This window comes from Schistocerca gregaria, chromosome 2 (genome assembly GCF_023897955.1).
Source record: "Schistocerca gregaria isolate iqSchGreg1 chromosome 2, iqSchGreg1.2, whole genome shotgun sequence".
Taxonomy (NCBI): Eukaryota; Metazoa; Arthropoda; class Insecta; order Orthoptera; family Acrididae; genus Schistocerca; species Schistocerca gregaria.
The window spans coordinates 373,287,433-373,313,051 of record NC_064921.1 but is presented as its reverse complement, the minus strand read 5'-3'; the positions used below and the strand labels follow the sequence as shown (position 1 = coordinate 373,313,051).

The 25,619-nt window shown below is 43.7% G+C and overlaps 1 protein-coding gene across 1 annotated transcript in view; it reads left to right on the top strand.

Moving 5' to 3' along the window:
* Nucleotides 1–25,063, top strand: part of LOC126319888 (26S proteasome regulatory subunit 7) — a 47,866-nt gene extending 22,803 nt beyond the window's left edge. Inside the window, exons 5-9 of the mRNA XM_049993593.1 lie at nt 5,012–5,180; nt 5,350–5,514; nt 20,433–20,624; nt 24,313–24,508; nt 24,597–25,063. Of these exons, the coding sequence (XP_049849550.1) occupies nt 5,012–5,180; nt 5,350–5,514; nt 20,433–20,624; nt 24,313–24,508; nt 24,597–24,754 (880 nt within the window). The 3' untranslated portion in view covers nt 24,755–25,063. The remainder of the gene's footprint in view (nt 1–5,011; nt 5,181–5,349; nt 5,515–20,432; nt 20,625–24,312; nt 24,509–24,596) is intronic.
* The last annotated feature ends 556 nt before the right edge of the window (nt 25,064–25,619 follow it).

The following is a 25,619-nucleotide window of genomic DNA, read 5'->3' as shown; positions in this document are numbered from 1 at the left end:
CAACAGCATCCGAAAAATTGGCGCAATTTGATTTTTTCGCAGATTTTGTCATTCTAATGCATCAAAATAACAAACGCAGCTATGACTATAAAGAGGAGAGCTAGCACTGTAGCAGTAGCTCTTTTCTGACTCGGGAAGGAGAAACTGGAGTAGTGTTCTGAAGTAGTAATAGCAGCACAGATCGAGTACTCCATTTTTACTGCTATGTATTGCTTAGTATATTTATATACACTTACTCTTCTGCCACAGTGACTGCTTCTTGCTTTCATGCTCATCTGATTTGAATTATTAGGTCTTCAGATAGGTCTTCCTTGATGTTTTCAGAGATATTTTGGTTTTGGTTCACATGCTAAGCTCATGATGCTTAACAAACCTGTAGCAGCAACCAACTCCATCCTTCTAGTCTGTTAAGTTCCACTGTAGTGCTAGCGTATGAATGTGTATTTGAATCATTTTTGTATTAATTCAGATGCAATTTTGATACAATCTTTTAATCCATTTCTATAGTCAGCTTCTAGATTTGGCCTTTTGAATTCAGTCCTCTGTTTTTTAATTATTTATTAGCCTGCCAGTCATGAATGGTATTTGATGTTGGTGGAGGGCTGAAATGCCACTCAACTGCTCTGTTTCCAGGCTCTTCTGTATATGTGATTTCTTTCAGTTTATAGCCCACATCATATGAGTAACTTATTTTTCATTACAAAACTAGCTATGGCGCTAACAAAAATATTGTACTGTTGCCAATAACAAAAACCACTTTCAGTAAAAGCTCATTGGCACTGTAGATTGCAGTGATGCATCATAGGCAAGACAGTGTTATGGTTTGGTGATGGCGGGGAAGGAGGGACAGACAGTATTTGCAAGCTTGTGAATTCCTGAAACCCCTGTTTGTCGTGTTGGTGCACTCCTGTTAAGAGTTGAATGCAGTGTTGTCAGATAGAGATAGATTTCCTGTGGCATTAAAAATATGGCCATTTTAAGACTGGCAGGAATTTTAAATCAAACACTGGACATTTTTATACTGATTTCGAGTATAAGATGCACCTGAATTTTGGAAGAAATTTTTCAGAACAAAAAGTGCATCTTACAGTCCGTAAAATGAGGTAAAAACAACTTAGCAAATATTTTTTAAAATTTTTATGAAAACCCAATGAAAATGTGTTAAATCACTTACTACCCTCCACCCATCACTAAAGCTGAAATGCCCATTAGTGGGCAGTAGGGACCAGCTTGACTATCGCTGGTGTAGACTCTTCTAGTATACCAGGAACTGTTTTAATGACAATCATTAGCACAAAGTGCCTGCTCATTGTATTGGAAATATTTGCATATTTTTACCTGTGTGTAAATTCTTAATGAGAGTAATGCTAAGCTAGATGTAGGACCTCAGTGTTGCAATCTCAAAAACTAGAACACTAGAATGTGTATTTCAATATTCCTGGTGACCAAATCTTCCCCTTCCTTCTAAGTCTTTGGGGTGTGACTATCCTGTGGTCACTCCCATCTTCCAAGATGACGACTGTCATGTTTGCATGGATGCACATATATGTTCCTGACTTGGTGATGGCTCAGGTATCCTATCTTACGTCAACTGGCGGTCTATCGTATTTACTCGAATCTAAGCCGCACTTTTTTTCCGGTTTTTGTAGTCCAAGAAACCACCTACAGCTTAGAATTGAGTGCAAAGTAAGCAGAAGTTCTGAAAACATGTTGGTAGGTGCTGCCACAACTAACTTCTTCCATCATATATATGTAGTGCTACACAGGCATGCTTTGCAGGCACAAAGGTAAATACTGGCACCAAAATCTCTGCATCAGTAAATAAATTTTAAAAACAGATAGAAGACGAGCTTTTTTCTCTGCTGCGAGTTTTGACCACTGCATTTTAATGCATTATCCAACGAAGTAAAGAGAAATTCCGTATTTTTCGTCTTTGAATGTAGCAGCCTTTCAAATATTCATAGCAACAAAAATAGATTTCTTTACACAAAAATACCAACAATGCACAAGGCTTTAGGATTGTTGAATGAGTTGATACACTGGGGTTCATTAAGTATTTACATAGCGGCACCTATTGCTTCATGGAATTTTGTGAGGTGCTTGTTGGTGTTAAAGAACCATAATGAAGCGCTTTCATTATAGTGCCAAATTCAAGAGGAGAGTTATTTCTTTTGCGGAACAAAGTTCTAATTGTGGTGCAGGTCTGCGATTTGGGACTGATGAGAGCAATGTCAGGCGATGGCAGTTGCAGAATGATCAAGTAGCAGGAAAGCATTTAGTTGGCCAAAGAGTGGCCAATATCAAACAGTACAAGTGATTTTAAATGAATTTGTTTAGGAACAGTGTCAGAAATTCCTGCTTGTGAATGCCGAAATTTTGAAAATTAAGCACCTGAAATTGCTAGAGAGCAAAAAATCTAAGATTTTAAGGCTAGTCACAGCTAGATTGATCTGTTTATGAAGTGAAGTGCTGGGGTTTTTCACTTCGGAGGTGAACTTCAGATCAGTTGCACAGAAGCTGCCGAAAAATTATGAAGAAAAACTTGTGGAATTTCAGCGCTTCATAATTAGGTGGAGCACAGAAAAGCAATACCTTCTTGGTCAGATAAAAAATACTGACCAAACTCCAGTATATTTTGACATGCCGTCAAATTATACGGTTGATGCCAGAGGAAAGAAAGACATAGGTGTTCTTACATCAGGGGGTGAAAAACAGAGGATGTCCGACATGCTTGCTTGCACAGCAGATGGGCATAAATTACCCCCATTCATAGTTTTCAAGCAAAAGACTACCGAAATTGGAAGTGTTTCCAAAAACTGTAATTGTACGATCAAACGAAACTGGGTGGTTTTCGGAGGGCATGGTGCTGGAATGGATTAGGTGTGTGTGGAATCGTCGTCCTGGCGCAATGCTTGGTTTACGCAGTCTGTTAACATTAAATGCGTACGCAGGGCATACAACCTGCAGTAAAACAAAAATTACAGGAAATCAAAACAGGCTTGGCAGTAATTCCAGGTGGGATGATGTCAATTCTGCAACCACTTGACATCTGTTTGAATAAACCATTTAGGGATAAGCTTAAACACATGTACACAGACTGGCTTTCGTAAAGCGACTGGCAACTGACACTGACAGGACAAGTAAAATGTGCGAGTTTGTCGCAAGTGTGCCAATGGATTTATGATGCATGGAAGTGTGTTCCAAATCGGACTGTGCAACCAGCATTTAAATAATGTTCAATATCCAATGAACTAGATGGTACAGAGGCCAATGCTCTGTATGAAGAAATGAGCAACAAAGAATCGAGTGATAGTGATTCAGAATCGTGAATTATATTTTAAACATGTCATATAAGATGTATTACAAACCTAATAAAGTTTTGCTTAGTTTCCAGCATTTAATTTCTAAGTTGTTACCATTCTTATTTTATAAGTGTTGCTACTCTGCATTGTACAGGATAGAAAAGCATTGAGAGCTACATCAAACCAGTCTATGGACTAAAGACGACGACGTCACTCTGCATTTGAAGTCATCACTAAAAATCTACTACGAAAATCTGACTGGCAAGACTGTTTGGGATGTATGTCAATATTGCCAACTCTATGTTCTGAATTTTTTTCCTACCTGTTACGATAGGTTTGCTAATAGGAACTTTTATGAATCATGAATCACATGCAATATTCTCTTCACCATAAGAATAATAGGAATGTAAACATTATGCCATGAATTCTTTTGTGTTTGCTGCTATTTCATTTAAATCCTGTCTGCCTAATAAACTACGAAACTAGAGTGAGACAACAGCAAACACAGAAGAATATACAAGTTTATACTTGTATTATTCTCATTCTGAATAGTGATAGTCAGAAATGAAGCACGGAAACTGAATATATTTTTAAATCTAAGATGACTCTAATTTCTGTGCATAATGTAATGTGTTAAACAGGCACCTGCAAAGATTTTCAAAAAGAAAATTTTACGCTAAATTATCATTCAGAACGTATTCTATCATACTCAAGTCTATTATCTGGCTCTTTTTGATCATTATCAAAGAAAGCAGCAGTGTAAGTAACAAAAATAGCAGTTTCTTGCCATTGTTTAGCTAATGAGAAAATTCCTCTGTTTTTATTGTAAGCAGCAGTAGCGCACACAAAGACAAGCCATGCCGTGAGTGGCCACAGGTCGTAAACTCTCATTATCAGAGTGTGACAAACAGTGCATGACACAGTACAATAATGAATTTTTAGCTTAGTGACGTAAACACCTATAACGAATAAAACGGCACTTATCAGGTCGAAGCAAAGTAAGCAATCGATTCAAACCAGATGAAGCACATGAGAAAGGAAGGGTACGTGTCTAAATAAGGAAGGAGCGCCTGACACACAGCATTGGCTACCTGGTAAAGCTTAACTGCTAAGCTTATGACTCGAACCAAACTACTGTAGCCGTATCTTCGTCCATTTGATCTAAATTGTCTTATGTTACAATGGACCAACTTTGTTTAGATTTGGAGGTGCGATCTAAAACTTTTATCTCCCACTGAATTTAGAGTCTCAAATTTCAGGTGCAGCTTGGATTCAGGAAATTTTTTTCCTTGGCTTCGAGTCTGATTTTTCAGGTGCGGCTTAGATTCGAGTGCGGCTTAAATTTGAGTAAATACAGTAAATCACCTGGTCTTAATCCCATAGAAAATATATGGGATGGAACAAGAGATGAACGTAGTAGTAGTCAACATCCTCACAGTTTGGTAGGTTTTTGGAATCTAATATTCAGGGAATGGCATCAGTCAGATGTGGTATAGTTGAAGAAATATTGTACACCATGTTTCCTATCAAACTGAGGCCAATTGTCAAGCTTAATGATACCATTACATGGTGTAGCATGTCGTCACTTGGGAGGGAGGGGGAGGGGGGGGGGTTGGGTCTACTGAAAAAATAATTGAACTTGACTGCTTTGCCAACATTCTGATACTGACTTATAGTTATAAAAATGTTTTTATGTTTCCTTATTGCAGTGTGGATCGTAACAAATATCAAATTCATATACCTTTGCCACCAAAGATAGATCCAACAGTCACAATGATGCAAGTTGAAGAGAAACCAGATGTTACATATAGCGATGTTGGAGGATGCAAAGAACAAATTGAAAAATTAAGAGAAGTTGTTGAAACACCACTATTGCATGTAAGTGAACTTTCGTAGTTGTGCTTCAATTTGACATACAAGCTGACATTGGAAGTACAAATTTTCTTTCTAAAAGAATGTTTCATTGTTGATATAAAGCTTCTTATTTTATAATGTTATATTTTACTTAATTATATCTTTAGCATTTTATATAATTCATTATTTTCAGCCTGAGAAGTTTGTAAACCTTGGAATTGAACCACCTAAAGGAGTCCTCCTCTTTGGTCCTCCCGGCACAGGTAAAACATTATGTGCAAGGGCTGTTGCAAACAGAACAGATGCTTGTTTCATTAGGGTCATTGGGTCCGAACTTGTCCAGAAATACGTAGGAGAGGTTAGTATATGTTTTAACATTTTACTCATCTTTGCACTTTACACAGTTTTAGTATGAATGATTAATCAGTGAACCTTCAAGAGTTTTTATTTCCTAATAGTTGTTAAAGTTTTGGTACTGAATACTCTTTGAAATTATCATTGTTTATTATTGGGCTAATACAATTCTTGTCATTGCACGAGTTTTCCATAGCAAACAGAATATGAATGAATTCTGTAAGAGTTCCAGTTAAGTGAAATCCTTCATAAGTTATTATGAACTTCTGTCTGAAAGTGACCTTATAATGAAAATAGAAGTTAAAATGAACCTGCGCGTGCGTACACACACACACACACACACACACACACACACAGTTATCATTCACACTGCATACCCTACAGATAGATACCCTTACTATATGCTGAACTATGGAAACAAGTAGAAGATTTATGTACAACATTTTGCCACTTGAGGAATATTAAGTAGTCAGCTGTGAGGATTTAGGTCAGTTTTGAGGAGCTGTTGGTCACACTGTTGTAAGGTGGTATCATAGTGGTACGGTTTCTCAATACAGGTATCAGAAAGCAGGTGGACTCAGGTATTTCCTCACAGCAGTTTGGGTGTTGTGAAAACCTTGTTTTTTATTATATTTCGTGTAACTGAGATGCTGAAATTGCTGGATAAGGATTTGACTGGGGAAGATTACTCCAGGTTTGTGGTTGAGAGCTATAGGAAGCTTTGCAGTGGAAGATTACTCCAGGTTTGTGGTTGAGAGCTATAGGAAGCTTTGCAGTGGATGGACACGTGGAAGGAGGGGATGGGATGGGAGGGAGGCAAGCACACTTTGTCATGTATTTCGGACTGGGTGTGGTGTCTCCTCCAAATCTGAGGATCTATTTCAGCCAAGTTTGGTGCAGAAGCAGCAGAGTATCAGTATATAGGGTTCATAAATTCCTAGCTCCAATGGGAGTGGAGGTATGGGCAAAAACATGCTCTGCACAACATACATACTCCGTGGGCCCCCCAGGGGGCCCACAGTCCTTTCGTGGGTAAGTGTGTGGCGCGCACAGAGCCCAGAGCTATACCACCCTCCTTGCCTTTACTTTGAAGGCTGTATTACCATCCATGTTCCTCTCCCTCCCTATCCTTGATGCTTTGTCCCTGGCCCCTCTTTTCCCTTTTTATGTAGACCTGACTATCCTCCTGGCTTTGTTTTGATCTGTGCTATTGTTGAGTTTGCTGTTTCCATCTATTCAGTGTTTTTGGTCCCCTTGGGGTTTGACCTCCATTTCCAAAAATTTTCCGTTCAGTGTGAGCCATTTGGGGATGAACTCCCTACCTAGCTTCCATGGTGCAGGTTGCTCTCCCCATCCCTTTCCCTTTGCACCCTGGCCCCCATCCTGTTAGGTCACCAGCATGGTAACCAGTCCATGTGGTGGGGCTGTTAAGCACCCTCTTGGCTGAGCCCCCTGACACCACAGGGATCACACTCCTAGCACCTGAGCTGTTGTCGCCTCATGTATGCCCAGGAGTTGATGCTCATCGTCTTGGGGCACCAGAACTCCAAACAATGGCTGCTGTCCCAGACGGCCCTTGCTGTGGCTGGGTGGTGCCCATGGGGCGACGAGCTCCGTGCTAACCTCGAGCAGTGAGGGTATCGTTTTATCCGTTGTGTGCAGCGAGGCCCTCCAAACAATTGCATCGCTACTGGTGCCTTTATCCTGGCCTTCAAGGGGAATGTCCTCCCAGAGGTCAAGGTAATGCTGTATCAGAGTGATGTAAAACCTTATATTCCACCACCGATGAGATATTTTAAATGCTTAAGGTCTTGACACAGGTCTTGACACATGTCTTCCCACTGCACCACTGATCCCCTCTGAGGGGAGTGCCTGTGCTCCCCCGCCAATGTGTGTAAATTGTAATGGACAGCATTCTCCACACTTGCCTATATGCCTGGTGTTTGTGAAAGAAAGGAGGATTTATGAGCACAAAACTTTAGATCGGCTCACCTACACTGAGGCTTGTCAAAAATTTGACCGGCTCCATTCCGTGTCTATGACCTATACATATGCTTCAGTTACGTCCATTCCCTCTCCTACCCCTTCCTCTTCCCAGCCCCACCCCGTTTGCCCCATGCCTTCAGCCTCCTCCTCCTCCTCCTCCTCCTCCTCCTCCTCCTCCCCCCTCCCCCCTCTCCAACTCCCCTTCTCCCTCCCCCTCCCCCTCAGTACCCATACCCACCCCTTTGGGTGCTGCTTTGTTTACTAAACACAGGCACTCCCACACACTTTAGTGTGGCGCACGGCACTTTTTCAGCCATTGACCTCTCCATCTGCAGTCCTGGCCTTCTTCCCTCCATTGAGTGTGGCGTCCACGATGACTTCTGTGACAGCGACCATTACCAGATTGTTTTGACCTCCTTTCAGTGTGTCTTGCTCTGTCACCCTCACAGGCGGGCCCTATCTAAGGCTGATGGGGTGCCTTCTCGTCTGCTCCCATCCCCCCCCTCCCCCCGTATTGCCACACGACAGTGTTGATGAATCTACTCAGACCAGCTGTTTGAGCAATCCCTTCTTCACATTTCTTCCGCCGGTAGGTGGTCCCTTGGTGGACTTCGGAAATTGCTGCAACCATAAAAGACCGCCATCGTGCTCTTCAACACTTCAAGCGGCACCCTTCTAGTGCTCTTCTTCTGGTCTTTAAACGACTCTAGGTCTAGGAGAAACTCCAGTGAATTTTTGGCCACCGTCCTCCCACCGGGGTTGTGGGAATTTCTGTACATGGTGTTGTTACCAATCTGGACTTTGTGGTATGAAATTTTGCTCAACACATTGCTCAAGCTTCGCGTATTGGCTCATTATCCACCCACATTCCTTCTCCTGAAATAACGTTCAGAATGACTGCCTTTTTCTTTTGTTTCTCGCTGCTCAGAACCATATAATGCCCCATTTAGTGAGTGAGATTTTGCCAGCACCCTCGCCCTTTGTCCTACCGCGGCTCCTGGACCGGATCGGATACATAACCAAATGCTCCAACACTTATTGGTGGCTGGCCACCGTCATATCTTGACCCTCTTCAACCATCTGTGGGGTGAGGGAGTATTTCCTACCCAGTGGCAGGAAAGTATTGTTGTTCCGGTGTTGAAGCCAGGGAAGCCACCTCTTCAGTGGGATAGCTGCCATCCAATTAGCCTTACTAACACCCTCTGCAAGCTCCTTAAATGCATGGTAAGTTGGCAGCTGTTTTGGATCCTTGAATCCCACGACCTTATGTCATAGACTCAAAATGGTTTTTGGTGTGGCCACTCTACGGTGGATAACATGGTGCACCTAGACTCTGCTATCTGGTCGGCTTTTGCCCATCGGCAACACCACCTTGCAGTCTTCCTTGATCTGCATAAAGCCTATGACACCACCTGGCGCCAGCACATCCTCACCACCCTTCACGAATGGGGCCTTGGTGGCGTTCTGCCCATTTTTATTTGTAATTTTCTTTTTTATCGCTCTTTTTGGGTCCATGTTGGCTGCTCCTACATCTCTCCCCATCCGCAAGAAAATGGGGTTCCACAGGGTTCCGTGCTGAGCGTCCTTCTCTTTCTCACAGCCATTAATGATCTAGTGACAGCTTTTGGGCTGACAGTGTCACCCTCTTTGTATGCTGACAATTTTTGTATCTACCTCGCCTCCTCCGTAATGGGCGCTGTAGAATGCCGTCTACAGGGGGCAATCTGTCGGGCCCACTCGTGTTCTCTCCCGTGGCTTTCAGTTTTCGGCGGCCAATACTTGTCATGCATTTCTGCCATCGCCATACAGTCCATCCCTATCCGAAACTGTTCCTCGATGGCTAGCCCCTAGAGGTGGTGGACACCCATCGCTTCTTGGGTCTGGTCTTTGATGTCCGATTGACAAGCGTTGGTCCAGTCTCGTTTATACTATGGAAGTCCTGTCTATGGTTCTGCGTTGCCTTCAACACTGCAGATACTAGACCCTATCCACATCTGTGGGCTCCGACTTGCAACTTGTGCCTTCCAGACTAGCCCTGTACTTAGCCTTCTTGCAGAGGCGGGGATTCCACCATCAGGAACAGCTGATATCTTATGTGCTCCACATTTCCTGCACCCCAAAGCACCCTAATTATGGTCTCCTATACCCAGGCACTGATCTCACCCTGCCACAGCAGCCGCCACGATGTGGGCTTACCATGGCTGTCCGCATTCAGTCGCTCTTTTCTGAGCTCCAACAATTGCCTTTACCACCTCTCTTCTCCGCTCACACACATACCCCTCCATAGTGCGTCTCTTGGCTGCAACTCTGTCTTGATCTCTCAATTGATTCAAAGAATTCTGTCCCTCTGATGGTTCTTTGCCACCAGTTCTCCTGTCTCCTCAGTTCCTTTCAGGGTTCAGAAGTGATCTATGCTGATGGCTCCATGGCTGCTGGTCGCACTGGTTTTGCTTACACCTATTCACGACACACGGAACTTCGCTCCTTGCCAGATGGCTGTAGTGTTTTTACTGCAGAATTGGTAGCCATCTTGTGCACACTGGACCATAATCCGCTCCTCCTCAGGACTATCCTTCACTATCTGTAGTGACTCATCGAGTGGTTTGTACACTATCGGCCAGTGCTTCCCTCACCACCCGTTGGTCATTGGTGTCCAGGACTCCCTTTCTCTCTTCGCTCAACATGGATGATTTTCATTTGGACCCCAGGCCATGTTGGGATTCCTGGCAATGAACTTGCTGATCAACTGGCTAAATTAGCTACTACCAGGCCATCTCTCGCCATTGGCATTCCAAAAATAGGTCTTAAGCTCAAGGGCCTCTTGTAAGGCCTCTGTCATCCTCTGCCGGCTCCACAACAGCCATACTTTTTTGACTCACGGTTATCTCCTCCGTCGTGAGGACCCCCCCCCCCCCCCCCTCATGTCGTTGTGGATCGGTGTTGACTGTGGCTCACCTCTTATTGGACTGCTCCAACTTAGCCACCCTATGACGGACTTTGTTTTCCAGAATCTCTACCCCTGGTGTTGGCTGATGATGCCTCAGCAGCAGATCTCGTTTTATGTTTTATTCGTGATGGGGGTTTTTATCGCTTTATTTAAGGGAGGGGCCTTCCACCTTATCGGTGAGTGGAGGGGATGACAGGCTTTCATGCCCCCCCCCGATTCACCCTGACTGGATTGGCTTCAACTGGGCTTGGTGGCTCATCCTGGCCCTCTGCCTTCCCACTTCTTTCCTTATGGGGTCTGTTATGTCCTGAGCATCTCTGTCTCCTGTGCTGCTTCTTCCTTCATGCTCCTTTTCCTTCCTTCCCTGACGGTAGTTTATCGTATTATGGATGTTGTAGTCCCCTCTTTTAATGTGGGATTTTATCGGTTTTAGTTAATCTCAGGTCAGAGGCACTGATGACCGCGTAGTTTGCTCCCTTCTCCAACCACCCAACCATACTGTGTGGGCACAGTATTGACCTGTCTTGCTGATCTGCTTTGCAATGCAGCCCTGGTGTCAGAAACAAACAGTTTTCAAGCCCCTGACATGTGGCAGTTGTAGTGGCCTGCTTTATAGATGTATTTTGCTGGGGATATATCTGTGGATGGGCATCTGGGGAAAATTTCAGATGTATAGAGAACAAGAGGGGCCAGGAGGAGAAGCAGAGAGGGAAGGGAAAAAGATATGGACTGAGGGAAGGGGAGGAAAATATGTTCAAAGAGACAGGGCAACAGAAATGGACTAAGAGGGAGGATAAAGATATGGAGAGACGGGGGGTATGGAGATGAGATGGACAGAGAGACAGGACAGAAGAGCTGGACACAGTGTGGCAGTAGGAGATGTGCGCAATATATGTTTCATATGTTTATGTGAGCGAAGATGCTGGGGAAAGGCTAGTAACAGATAGACACATTGGAAACGAGCCCTTGACAAATCCAGAGTGACAAAGCCTATGTTTGTGGCTGAATATAAGGTTCTGAGAGATCACTTAGGTTTCTTTAGGGGCCAGGTTTTTAAATGATAGTTGGAAAGTAGTGTTGAAAGTCTAGCAAGTGTGTGTGAGAGCATTGTTTTTTATGCGAAGTTGAAGCAGTTTATGGAGTTGTTTGAGGTAGAATAGGGCATCAAAATTTGTGTTATTAAGTGGAAATAGAATGTATGTATAGGTTTTATAGCTTTGTCAGATGGTGTTTAGTATAATGTTAGTTATTGGATTGCAAGGGTCTGTCTTGGAGATTGGATGTAGAAAATTAACCCCCTGCGGGTTCGGGGGTTAGAATAGGCCCGCGGTATTCCTGCCTGACGTAAGAGGCGACTAAAAGGAGTCTCAAACTTTTCGGCCTTATATGATGGTCCCCTGTTGGGTTTGATCTCCATCTCTCAAAATTTTCCGAAGAGCGAGCCGATTGGGGAAGGGCGCCTTACTTGGTGCATTGTGTCCATCTTGCGATCAGACCTTTCGCCAGCTTATACACCGTTGAATTGCAGTCCTGTCTGCTCTCCATCTCTTGGGCATGACTCTGTTTCTGCGTGCAGATTACACCTCGCACTGTGCAGTGCCTCTTTCTGCACCGACGGCGACCATGGACCACATGTTACCTAACATCCAGTACGGTAGCCAGACCGTTGTGGTGGGGCCGCCATGTACCCTATTGGTTGTAGCCCCCTGACAACACAGGGATCGCTCTACTGATGCCTACCCGTTAACTTCCCACGTATGCCAAGGAGTAGATGCCTATCCTCCTGGGGTATCGGGACTCCCGGCAACGGCCATCCTGCCAGGTGGCTCTTGCCATGGCTGGGTGGCGCCTGTGGGGAGGACCCTTGATCGGAGTAGGTGGCATCAAGGCGGATGTCGCGCAATAAAGCGTGGTACATCGTCTCTCGCTGGTGGTCAGCTGCCAGCAGTCTCTAAGCATTCTTGGGCTCAGTTTAACGCTCAGAAGTACGATCCGAAAACGTTCCCCTCCCTGGCCACACCATGGGAGGAATGTAAGTCTCAGGATGGTAGTAGCAGTTACTCGCCCCGCTTCTTAGTTTGTACGAGGGCTGATGGGGAGTCTTTTCTCTCCACAAAGCCTCAGTTCTTCATCGAGCATTTAGAGGACAAGTTTGGGGAGGTGGAGGGCTTGTCAAAAATGCGCTCTGGGTCAGTCCTGATACAAACGGCATCCTCTGCCCAGTCACGACGGTTACTCGCTTGTGACAAGTTGGGGGATGTTGCCATTACGATCACACCCCGTAAGAGTTTAAATATGGTCCAGGGAGTTACTTACCATTGGGATGTTATTTTGCATTCTGATGAAGAGCTGCGCGCCAATTTAGAGCACCGAGGTGTACATTTAGTCCGGCATGTTCATCGGGGTCCGAAGGAAAATAAGATTGTTACCGGTGCCTTCATCTTGGCCTTCGAAGGGATACAATACCGGAAAAGGTCAAGGTGATGGTCTACCGATGTGATGTTAAGCCCTATATCCCTCCCCCGATGCGGTGCTTTAAGTGCTGGAAGTTTGGCCATATGTCTTCTCGCTGAACTTCCAGTCTCAGATGTCGAGATTGCGGACGCCCATCACATCCCAATACTCCATGTGCCCCGCCTCCCATCTGTGTCAACTGCGGGGAGCACCATTCACCTTGCTTGCCAGACTGCCGAATTTTCCAGAAAGAGCGTAAAATCATGGAATACAAGACCCTGGACCGACTAACCTATACTGAGGCCAAAAGGAAATACGACTGACTCCATCCTGTGAGAATGACATCTTCCTATGCTGCTGCTACAACACCTGTGCTAGCCCCGTCTGTTTCTCCAATTGTGGCCGGATCGATGAGTAGTACAACTCCTCCTGCCCCCTCGCCAGTGGGGGGGGGGCACTACCCACCGGGTTGCTCCTGCACCACCTACCTCAGGAGCAACACCATCCCACCCATCGGGGACGTCTGTCCCCACTTCTAAGCTGGAGAAGTGTCCAACTTCTTCGGCTTCTCAGGCTCGCAGGTTTCCACCAGCGAGAAGGCTGACGACCGACAGTGGCGTAAGTGCCCGCAATCCGCTGGTCGTAGGGCTTCACGATCCTCCTCCGTCCCGGAGACTGAATCGGTGAAGCCCTCCCAGCTGGTGCGACCCAAGGAACGGCGTGAGAAACCTAAGAAGATCTCTCAGCCCAAGGAACTCGCGGTGGCAGCCATCCCACCGCAACCTTCCAGCTCTGCGTCTGAGGATGCGGTGGAAATTCTGGCATCCGCTGAGGACCTCAATCTCGCTGGTCCATCAGACGCCATGGAAAGCACTATCACAGGTGCTAAATCGGAGGCAGCAGGTGACCCAGCGGCGTAATCTCCCTTCCCAGTCCCGTCATGCCTTTATCAGCTATGGACAACACCATCCTCCAGTGGAACTGCAGCGGTTTCTTCCACCATTTAGCTGAGCTCCGCCAACTTATCAGCCTTCACCCTTTCCTCTGCATTGCTCTGCAGGAAACTCCGCCATTGACCTTTCCATCTGTAGCCCTAGCCTCTTACCGTCTGTCCAATGGAGAGTGCATGACAACCTGTGTTGTAGTGACCATTTTCCAATCTTTCCGTCACTACCACAGTGTCAGTCTTCTGGGCACCCTAGCAGATGGGCTCTGAATAAGGCTGACTGGGACTTGCTCTCCGCCACTGCCGCTATTGAGCCTCTCTCTAATGATGACATTGATGCAGTGGTTCAATCGGTCACCACCGGCATCGTTACTGCCGCCGAATCTGCCATTCCCCATTCTTCTGGGTCCCCTCGGCGGCGGACTGTGCCTTGGTGGTCGCCTGAGATTGCTGAAGTGATTAAAGCTCGCCGGCGGGCGCTCCAGCGTTAAAAGCGACATCCCTGAATCGAACACCTTATCGCCTTCAAACTACTGCGTGCGCGAGCCCGCCGCATTATCCGCCAACGCAAGCAGGAATGCTGGAGGCGGTATCTGTCCACCATTGGCCTCCATGTCACTCCATCGCAGGTCTGGGCCAAGATTCGCCGCCTCTGTGGCTATCGGACCACTGTCAGCGTCCCTGCGCTCTCACTGAATGGAGCAGTTTGTACTGACTCCGACGTCATTGCAAACCGCTTGGCAGAGCACTTCGCTCTGAATTCTGCTTCTGCCAACTACCCCTTGAGCTTCCGCTCCATTAAAGAGCGGATAGAATGTCGGAGTCTTTCTTTTCGCACCCACCACCCTGAATTGTACAATGTTCCATTCAGTGAGTGGGAATTCCGCAGTGCCCTCGCCGCTTGTCCTGATACCGCTCCTGGCCCAGATATCATCCACTCTCAGATGCTCAAACACCTTTCAGTGGACTGCCAGCGACGCCTCCTCGACCTTTACAACCGCATTTGGGTCGAGGGTGAGTTTCCGTCGCAATGGCGGGAAAGTCTTGTTGTCCCCATTCTGAAACCGGGGAAGAACCCTTTGGAGGTGGACAGCTACCATCCCATTAGCCTCACCAACGTTCTTTGCAAGTTGCTTGAACAGATGGTGAGCTGGCGCTTGAATTGGGTACTGGAGTCTCAGGGCCTTCTGGCTCCGTCTCAGGGTGGGTTCCATAAAGGCCGTTCCGCCGCCGACAATCTGGTGAGCCTGTAGTCGGCCATCCGTACTGCCTTTGCCTGCCGTCAGCATCTGGTCGCTGTCTTTTTCTACATGCGGAAGGCGTATGATACGACATGGCGTCATCACATCCTTTCTACTCTTCATGGATGGGGTCTTCGGGGCCCTCTGCCAATCTATATCCGCAATTTTATGTCGTATTGTACCTTCCGCATGCACGTCGCGGCGTCATATAGTTCCTCCCAAGTCCAGGAGAACGGTGTGCCACAGGGTTCTGTTCTAAGTGTGTGTCTGTTTTTAATAGCCATTAACGGGCTCGCTGCGGCCGTGGGAAATTCTGTCTCCGCTTCCCTGTATGCTGACGACTTCTGCCTTTACTACAGCTCTATTGGCATTGCAGCTGCTGAAGTCAGCTACAGGGCGCAATCCGCAAGGCGCAGTCTTGGGCTGTAGCGCACGGTTTTCAGTTTTCGGCAGCCAAGACCTGCGCTATGCATTTCTGCCGGCGACGCACTGTTAGTCCGGAGCCGCGGCTTTATCTCGAAGGCGAGCTTCTTCCAGTGGTAGAATCACATAGGTTTTTGGGGGTGGTTTTTGATGCCTGGTTGACTTGGCTGCCTCATATTCGGCAGCTTAAACAGGCGTGTTGGTGGCATCTAAATGCTATTCGATGCCTGAGCCACACCAGATGGGGTACCGACCGATCTACTCTCCTACGGCTTTACCAGGCGTTAATCCAGTCCCATCTGAACTATGGGAGTCTGGCTTATGGCTCAGCATCCCCATCCGCGTTGCGGGTGCTGGACCCAGTCCTCCACAGCGGGATCCGCCTTGCCACTGGTGCCTTCCGGACCAGCCCTGTGGACAGCATACTTGTGGAGGCAGGTGTCCCTCCACTGCGGATACGACGCCAACAATTACTGGCTGCTTATGCTGCCCATGTTTTTAGCTTGCCCGGGCATCCAAATTATCGTGTCCTGTTCACACAGTCAGTCGTCCATCTGCCAGAACGTTGGCCCAGGTCGGGTTGTCCGATTGCCGTACGCGTCAAACAGCTTCTCTACGGGCTTGGGTGTTTCCCTGTACCACCTCCTTTCCGGGCCCCTCTTCCTACATCCCCATGGGGTGTGCCTCGCCCTCGCCCTTGCCTTCTGCTCGACTTGGCACAGGGCCCGAAGGACTCAGTCCCTCCGGTGGCCTTCTGACGCCGCTTTTATTCCATCCTGGCCACGTATCAGGGCTCTGGCGTTGTCTATACCGACGGTTCGATGGTTGCTGGTCGTGTCGGTTATGCACTAACTCTAGAGGACCATTCTGAACAACGTTTGTTGCCGGCTGGCTGCAGTGTTTACACTGCTGAGCTGGTCGCCATCTTTCGCGCCCTAGAGTATATCCGCTCCTGCTCAGATGAGTCCTTCGTTATCTGTAGCGATTCCCTGAGCGGTTTACGAGCTCTCGACCAGTGTTTCCCTCGTTCTCGTCTGGTGATGGCTATCCAGCAGTCTCTGCATACTCTTGCCCGTTGCGGCAGATCTGTGGTCTTTGTTTGGACCCCGGGCCATGTTGGGATACCCGGAAATGGGAAATGAAACTGTTGACCGCCTGGTGAAAGAGGCCACTAGTCCACCATCTCTGGAGATTGGCCTCCCGGCAACTGATTTGCGGGCACTATTACGCCGCAAAGTTTTCGATTTATGGGACACTGATTGGCGCAACCTGCCCGTGCCAAACTAACTCCGCCGTATCAAGGAGACGACTACTGTGTGGCGGTCATCCATGCGAGCCAACCGCAGGGAATCAGTCGTCCTTTGTCGGCTCCGCATTGGCCACACCCGACTCACGCACAATTATTTACTGTGTCGTGAGGATCCCCCTCTTTGTCGTTGTGGGGCGTCCTTGACGGTGGTCCATATTCTGTTGGAGTGCGCCCTTTTATCTGTGCTCAGGCAGACTTTTGTGCTGCCTGATACGTTCTCTGCGCTTTTATCTGACGACTGTTCTGTAGCAGACATACTTCTGCGTTTTATTCGGGCAGGGGATTTTATCGCTTAATGTAAGTGTGTGAGTTTTTGTGTTGATTCTGGCCTATGGCCTATGATTTGTCAGATATTTTTTTCATGTGTTTCTCGGTGGTTGGCTTTTCCCTTTTTGTTTGTATGGTTGGCCAACTACCGTCACACTCTTTGTGCTTTTAGTTTGTCTTGTCTGGTCTTTGTCTATGTTTCTCTTGTTCTGTGTCGTCTGTCTTATCGTCTGTTGATCGTTTTTATTCTCTGTGGGTGGTTTTAGTATTTGGAAAAAGGGGCCGATGACCATAGCAGTCTGGTCCCTTTAACCCCCACAAACCAACCATGTAGAAAATTAATTAGGATATAGAAAATTAATCTGGAACAACAAAAGGATTTTATCAAAAGAGCAGATGTAGGTTAAGGAGATGTCTGGGTGTTTTAATTATATAGCACCTGGGTGGTGAAGGTTAGAGACTGAGGAAATTGAAGAGAAGGGAGATCTAAGAGATAACGATTTTAAAGTTAAGCCCATTGCGAGGTATTCAGGGCTACTCAGAATTTCAGAAGGAATTTGTGTGTTGGATTTTGTCAAGGTGCGAGTGAAAATGAACTTTCTAAATCTCGTGGTATGGTGAATCTGAGGAGGAAAAAATGTGGAGGACATAAAGTAGAAATTAAAAAACACTATAATAAGTAAATGATCATTTTTGAAAGAAGTAGTTGTGATTGAGAATTGTTAATATGACAGAGGTGCAAATGTCCAAAGGCAGGAAAGTCATTGCAATTAATGTGTCGCAATGTAGAAGTGGGAATTTGCAGCAAAAGATATCAGTTGGCTGCCCATAACAAATATGCAGACAACAGATAAAAATATAAAACTGTATTAAATATGAAAATAGGTGAAAAGATAGTGTAAAACTGAAAAATAACTCAAAGTTGCTGTAGGCAGTAATAGAGTGTAATTGGCGTTAGTTTGGCAACACTAAAGACAATGGTGTGCATGTAGAGTGAGAAGAGGGTCTGTGATTGAGGAGGAGGTAGGAACAAATACACTATAGGTGAAGTAAAAGGAGACAAGGAGAGAGAGAGATTGGATAACAACACTTTGGCAGTGCACACTCGGTTGCTTGCATCATGATTGCGTATAGCAGTGTCCAGTGTCATTGTTATATCCCCCGCCCCCCCCTGTCCCCTCCACGCAAAGCAGAAACTGCTGGAGAAGAAAACACAGGTGGTGCATGGTGCAGCAACATGGAACTCAAAAATATCAAAATCTAAGTGGATGTGCTTCCAAGGTTCTGCAGTGTCAGGCCAGGGAGAGAATCACTTGAAAAGTACAGCATAAAGGACATGACAGGCTGAACAACGGCAGACCCATTCAGTATTTGGTCAGCAAACATCTTGTATGAAACTTTCCATCAGCTAAAGCCCTGATGGGCAGTATTCAGTAGTTGTAGCAGTCATTCTGAGACCCTCAACAGAACCCCTTGATTTTGGTGTAGTTGATGCAAATATAGGCAACAAGGATGAAATTTGGCTTGGGAGGTGTGTCCGACCACCCATATCGTACTGTGAACAGGATGATGTAGCACTGGGTTCTTGGTGACGCTTGTGGCATTGCGAAGTGTTTAGGGGAAGATGGAAATGATTCATGCCTAGGCAAGGCCATGACAATAACAGCCAAAGTATTGCCCTGTTTGGGAATAGCAGCAACTGAGCAACTGTGTGAGTGCGGGACATACACACAGCATGTATCAAAGTTTGGGTAGACCTTGAGGTGTGCTCGAGTAGCTCAAGTGATTGAGAGAACCATTGTTGATAAGTGGGAAATCTGGCTTTGAGTTCCAGTCCAGGAATAATTTTTGTTGTTGCTGATCGTTTGTGCAGCTGGAGTGTAATTGTATTTCCAATTGTGAATGCATTTCATACAGCTATTAATCAAATAGTGTGTGTTCATGCAGATATGCGCGCATGTCTGAAGGACATTGCATAGTGCATTGTGTAACACACACTGCAAATACTATGCCAAGGAAGCCTGCATAAAAGAACACTTAACACATGTTGCAAAGTAGTCCTCCTGTTGCCAGTCTCTAAAACAAAATCTTGAGGTTAAGGAGGTGATTCTCTGGAGTAGCATCTTTGACCAAAATATAGTTAGGGTGTGCAGCAATGAGGAATGCACTGAACCACAAAATGCTATAATATGGCAGGGACTACAGATATTTTAAAGAGTAAGTGATTATGACAGCACAGTTCATATGGTAAGAGCATTTGAATATATGCTTCTGTGAAATCAGTTTTATTCTGTTAAGTGAAGTGCCATGACCTGATTTTGATAGTTCTTTGGAGTTGGTAGAGAATAAGTTTCTTTGTGAGTTGATCATTACTTTGAATTCAGCACAAAGTATCAAGTTTTGTTTTGTTTGGTTTGCAGATTATCAGTGGAGAGGCCCATTGACTATGGAGAATAGGCATTAAGACTTCTTCATAAGTGTCCCTGTGAATTTTTGCCATGAAAATGCCAGTGTGTGTTCCTGTCAAAATATTGGTGATTGTGGACATCACCACCAGATTGCATTCCTATAAGTTATTTGACATTGTATGTGCTGGGAGAAACTTGGGCTCATACTGCGGTCTCATTTCAGTACTTTCATTCCATTAAAAATATGAGCAGCAGGAAGAGAAACATCTGCTTAATAGCTGTTGAAACATTGACAGGTGGAATGCAGATGCATTGCTGCATGCACATAAAAAATAGTTGCATTTATTATTTTTAAAATTTTTGTGAATGTCTTTGTCAGAATGAATGTGATAACAAGCAGTAAGTTATACCGATGCCAAAGGCGAGTAAAACTTGTTCTAGGGAACCTCTCTCTCTCTCTCTCTCTCTCTCTCTCTCTCTCTCTCTCTCTGTCTCTCTCTCTCTCTGTCTCTCTCTCTCTCACACACACACACACACACACACACACACACACACACCTGGCGTGGAGTGATTTGAGATCAGGAATTATCAAAAAGGTGTGAGTAGTACTAATTTCAGGTGTTAATTAAGATTATGATCAGTGTATTGGCATTTTGGGGGAAAGTTTTGCATTTTATATGTTGGTTAAAGATGTCCTTGTAAAAAAAAAATACCTTTTTAGAGTGTTCAGTGTTTTCTCTCCAGCTAATCATTTTCAAGTACTGTTTTGTGTGTCACAATGTTTTATTGACAGGGATTTTATCACCTGTTTCACTGTTGTCATAGCAAGTTAGAAAGAGGCACAATGTAGCTGCTGTAACTTGAACAGTGAAGTTTATTAAAATTTGCAATCAACAGCAGCCATTCAAATTTGATATCACTGTTATCATTTGTTTTTATAGGGAGCGAGAATGGTTCGAGAACTGTTTGAAATGGCACGCAGCAAAAAGGCTTGTCTTATATTTTTTGATGAAATTGATGCTATTGGAGGAGCACGTTTTGATGATGGTGCCGGTGGTGATAATGAAGTCCAGAGAACTATGTTGGAACTTATAAATCAGTTGGATGGTTTTGATCCTAGGGGTAACATTAAAGTAAGTACAGTGTAATGTCTTGGGCAGCTTTTTGGACTATAATAAAGTGAGAGTAAACAGAGAGGGGTCACAAATGATGCAAGGTAGGTAGGAGAGTTCTGCTTCCCAAATACAGAATTGTAGTTAGTGACTGCAGTAGTGAAGAATATTTGGTGTTAGACTACCAGAAGCAGAGTTTTCTTCTTCAGAGTTTTGAGATAACAACATTTTATTGTAGATTTTTATTCATTCTAATTCCTAAATTATGTTCCTTTATTGCACTGCATCATTACACTCTGTTTGTGAGTGAGTGAGTGAGTGAGTGAGTGAGTGAGTGAGTTTGTTTTAAGGAGGGGGTGGGGGGGGGGGCGTACATTGTAATCCAAATGGAAACAATGACAATAGCGGTAATTAACATTATTATGAAAGGAATAGATTGTTACTAATCATACAGAACTGTGTTAATGTGTGGGTGGGTGGGTGGATGGGTCGTGTGTCGACTTTAGAAGAAAACCTTTTGGCTGAAAGCTTAAATGTATAGCAGTCTTTTTGTTGCACCTGTCTGTGATTCCAATTCCCCTCTGTATGGTGAGTAACAATCTATCCTATTCATATATTATTGTTGTTCCGTCCTGTACTTTCCGTCATTCGAAAACCTCTCAGGGTTATTTTCTGACATCTTTTACTTACAGTTAAGTTAAAACCAAAAGCATGTCAGTAGGCAGGCTATGATGGGAATGCATGCCATTAATAGACACAAGGTTTATATGCTCCTGGAAATCTGGTAAAAACCTGGAAATTTCTTAGAATTCTAGGAATTTTTCATTGTTTTTGTTTTCAGTTAAATTTTTGTAATTCAGACTGGTAAAAAACTGATACTGTAACAAAGAATTTTACTATATTCCACTACTGCAGAATAGTACTGCTGCAATAAAACATAAATGAGAAAAAAAAAATGAAAATAAAAGTTGCAATGGAAATGTGTCATTAACAATAACAAAACACAGTGCCAACAGCAAAATGTGTCAAAGGCTTTGTGACGAAGTCTATGCAATACTTCACAACAACAAACTGCTTCCGATGGGTATGATGTCACAACTGTTTGCTTAAGGTTCATTTGAACAGTTGTCAGCTGGCTCATGTGGCTGCTCTTCTGGCTACTTGAAATGTAGCTGTTAGCTGTATCAGCAGTTGCAACAAGCAGCCAGATGCTACTCGGGAAAATTATTCTGGGATGCCCAAGCTGCCAGATTCATACCTGCGAGATAGTGTGAGTTTTACTGTGGAGGGCGGTAGTCTCAATGTGACACGTGTTTTTGCTTACAGCTAAAAAAAAAAACTGATTTCTGTGGCCAGAAGCTATTAAGTGAATTAAAATACATTCATATAATTACAGTAAGCTGAAGTGTGTTATTAGTTTGTTTTATGATCTTATTTTATTTCCACAGTTTTGGTAGTCAAGCGTTAATGCCCTTGCAAAACAATGAAATTATTTTTGTAGATTTGCTAAAGAAATTTGACTTTTATTCATCTTTCCACAGAGGCATTCAATTTATTTGTAATGAAATGTTTCATCCCGCACAATTGGCTATTTTAAACAGTTTGCTGAATTTCAAGTGCATGTTTTCATCATCTGGTATGTATTGCTTTATGCCATAATAAAGAACAAAACACGAGATACTACGGTACTGGTACTTCAAGAAAATTTGCATCCTGAAAACCGCACTGAAAAGCTTAATATCAGGTTGGGAATCTGGACATACGAATTATGCATTTTAGTGTGGTTTATGAAATTCTGATGCTCTTGAAGTATCCTGTGATATCCTGTTTTGTTTATGACATAATGTAAGAGCTCTTAATGCTAAACTACGGGCTTCCTACATCATCGTAGCTGTGCGTGCACAATGATGCCATTCTGGTGTGCCCTGACATCTGCTGAAATGAATTCTAACAGGTCGCAGGAAAATATTGCGAATGTTGGTTTGAAAAATGTTACTTAAAAAGTAAATTTCATTTTACAGAGGATGAATTATATTACATGTGAAAATGTACTTCAAATATGTGAAATTGCAGTGTGTTTGACTCTCATTTAAAGCTTAACACTTTGAGAGCCAGCCGTGTAGAAGAATTTCGACCCCACAAGGCCAAACAATTATGTATGATTTAAAATTTTATGGGCACTCAAAAAAGACCAATATTATATAGGAAAGCTTAGCTTTTCTTGTAGCTACACCAACGTGTGTTAATTTAAACTATCATGTTCTATTACTTGTGTATCGCGCTACTTAAGTTATATTGCTATTGATTGACTAATCATGTGTCCTACACATATTGCTATTGATTGACTAATCATGTGTCCTACGCTCTGAATATCTGCAATCATTCGCGGGCGAGATCACGTGACAAGAGCTATCATTGGCTTACAAATGCACATCGCAGTCTCGATTTCAGTGCTTCAGGAATCAACATGCTGTGTTTGGTTGAATTCGAATATATACTTTCGTAATAAAAAATATGGTTGTATCATAATATGAAAATATGCCACGTACATGTTGCTGCACAGCAAAGATCTTTCCAAAACGTTTTTTTTTCTTTTTCTCCTAGACCTAGTTTTCTAAAGTGCCGGGAAGGTCTACGCCAGTGTATAAAACCTTAACCATTCAAAGAATTGCTAAGTTTTACAGTACCAAGTGAAAGAATACTGTCACTTGAACACAGAAAGTGTATTTTCACCCAGGAAAAGTGGATTTTTAACTGAGAAATCTGGGAATTTTTTCCCTTGTCCATGTAGACAGCCTTTAGACAACAATCAATTTGTCAGTGCCGAGCACTTGTGATGTGGTTCATACATTAAAGCACATTGTCAAGTGACCTGTGTGAACATTGCAAGTGGTAGAGGGATGGAACTAGCCAAATGGCCAGATCAGTTTCGTTTTCTTATTGAAAGTATGTAACAATCTCTGTCATAGCTGCCCTGTAACAGTAAGCCTTCACGCATGTGCACTCATCAAGAAAGTTTCTCTCTAAAAGCATTCCTCAATTACTGAGAGCTACATTCTCCTCAGTGCCTAAAAGTTCATTGTCTGGTTGTTGTGGAGTCCACTTTCACCCCTGTGGTAGACAGATGCCTTTATTCTGCAGATTACCTGTGTTCCTGTCTCAGACTAACTACAAGCTAAGGGTCTGGTCCCCAGAAACTGTCTCTGTAATGGCCCATGGAATATGCCTGCAACTCTACTAACTAAGATGCCTCTGCTCGGTGTGGTATTATCGATAGAAATTCTTTCTGTGCATGTATGGTTCTACTGTCTGGTCAGTACATTACAGTTGATAAGAACAACAACTGTACTTAAATTTAGGAATGGAATGCTTAAGCTGATAGAAGTTACACTTTCTACACTAAATTCTTTCTCAGGAATTGATAATTCTAGGAAAATGGAAAGATTATGCTCCTGGTGTAATATGCTTGATTTATCCCCTAACTACAGGACTTAATGCTATCCAACACAATATGCTATGTTCATAGTTCCCTTTTTTGCTCTTTTCTGTTCAGTTGTCACAATAACACCTTATTTTGAAGTAACATTGAAAGCCTCTTTCTTTTTGTTGCTAGGTCACTTGAAATTTTCTAGGCATAAGTGGTTGGTTATATATATAATATTACTAGTTTTCCTTTTTTAGTTTCACACTAAGACATAGTATATTTTAGGTTCTAATGGCCACGAACAGACCAGACACTCTGGATCCAGCACTCATGCGACCAGGTAGATTGGACAGAAAAGTGGAGTTTGGCTTGCCAGACTTGGAAGGACGGACACACATATTCAAGATACATGCTCGTTCTATGAGTGTTGAGAGAGATATTCGTTTTGAACTACTTGCTCGACTCTGTCCAAACAGCACAGGTGTGTAAATTCATTTGACAGAAATTTTGTAAAGCTGTTATTGAAAACAAAGTGTCTAACTCAAGCAATTTTCCTCGTTTGTTTTCAGGTGCTGAAATACGATCTGTGTGCACAGAAGCTGGAATGTTTGCAATCCGAGCAAGAAGAAAAGTTGCAACTGAGAAAGATTTTCTAGAGGCTGTAAATAAAGTTATAAAATCATATGCAAAATTCTCAGCAACTCCAAGATATATGACATACAATTAAATTTATTTTCAGACTTAATTTAAAAATAGTGATTGTCACTGTGACAGATATGTACATGATGATCAGTAATTCTGAAGTTGTACTGTGTATGTTTGTAAAAATACAAATTTATACTTCAGAAATTTGCATTAATTTTTTTGATTTGATGTACAGGTTCAGGAATTCCTGTGTACATTTCTCTCTACTTGGCTGAAAGTAAGTTCTATAATTTTTAAGTAAATTAGTTGATTGACATAACAAACACTAAAAAATCAAAACTGGAATGAAACAAGATGTGGAAGCCTTAAATATATTTTGTGAAATTTAATAGTCACTGTAGTTTCAACATTGATATTCATCCTACACCATGCTGTGGAGTGAACAGTGGCTTTAGAGTTAGTGAATTATATAGTTCATGAGCTGATACGAACCAGTATTTGGGTATTCTTTGTTTCATATCCAAATTAAGCAAAGCTGATTGTGTTATTGTCCATGCTTTAATATCTCTTGTGTATGCCTTAGTGTTTGTGTGAAGTAATCATTGATGGCAACAAAATTCTCATAGGACCTGTCTTCAAGAGTATTTGAAGTTATTCCAGGAAATTTACATGACCAAACTTACTATCTGCCATCCAGTGCTCTCTCTTTAAGACCACATATCATATTTGTGGTGTTTATTTTGGCTAGATTGAAAAGTTTAAAGTGAAACAGTAATTGATCTCATATGACAGAGAGAAACTTTAACATCACCAAAGTAATGTACTTAACATTGATTGGGTATGTTGGCAAATGGGAGATATGTGCAAATAAATTACAGGAATGTAGCTGGGTGATATCGTCCACAACTGGCTGCATTCTCGTAAGTTACCTGATACGCTGGGATAAA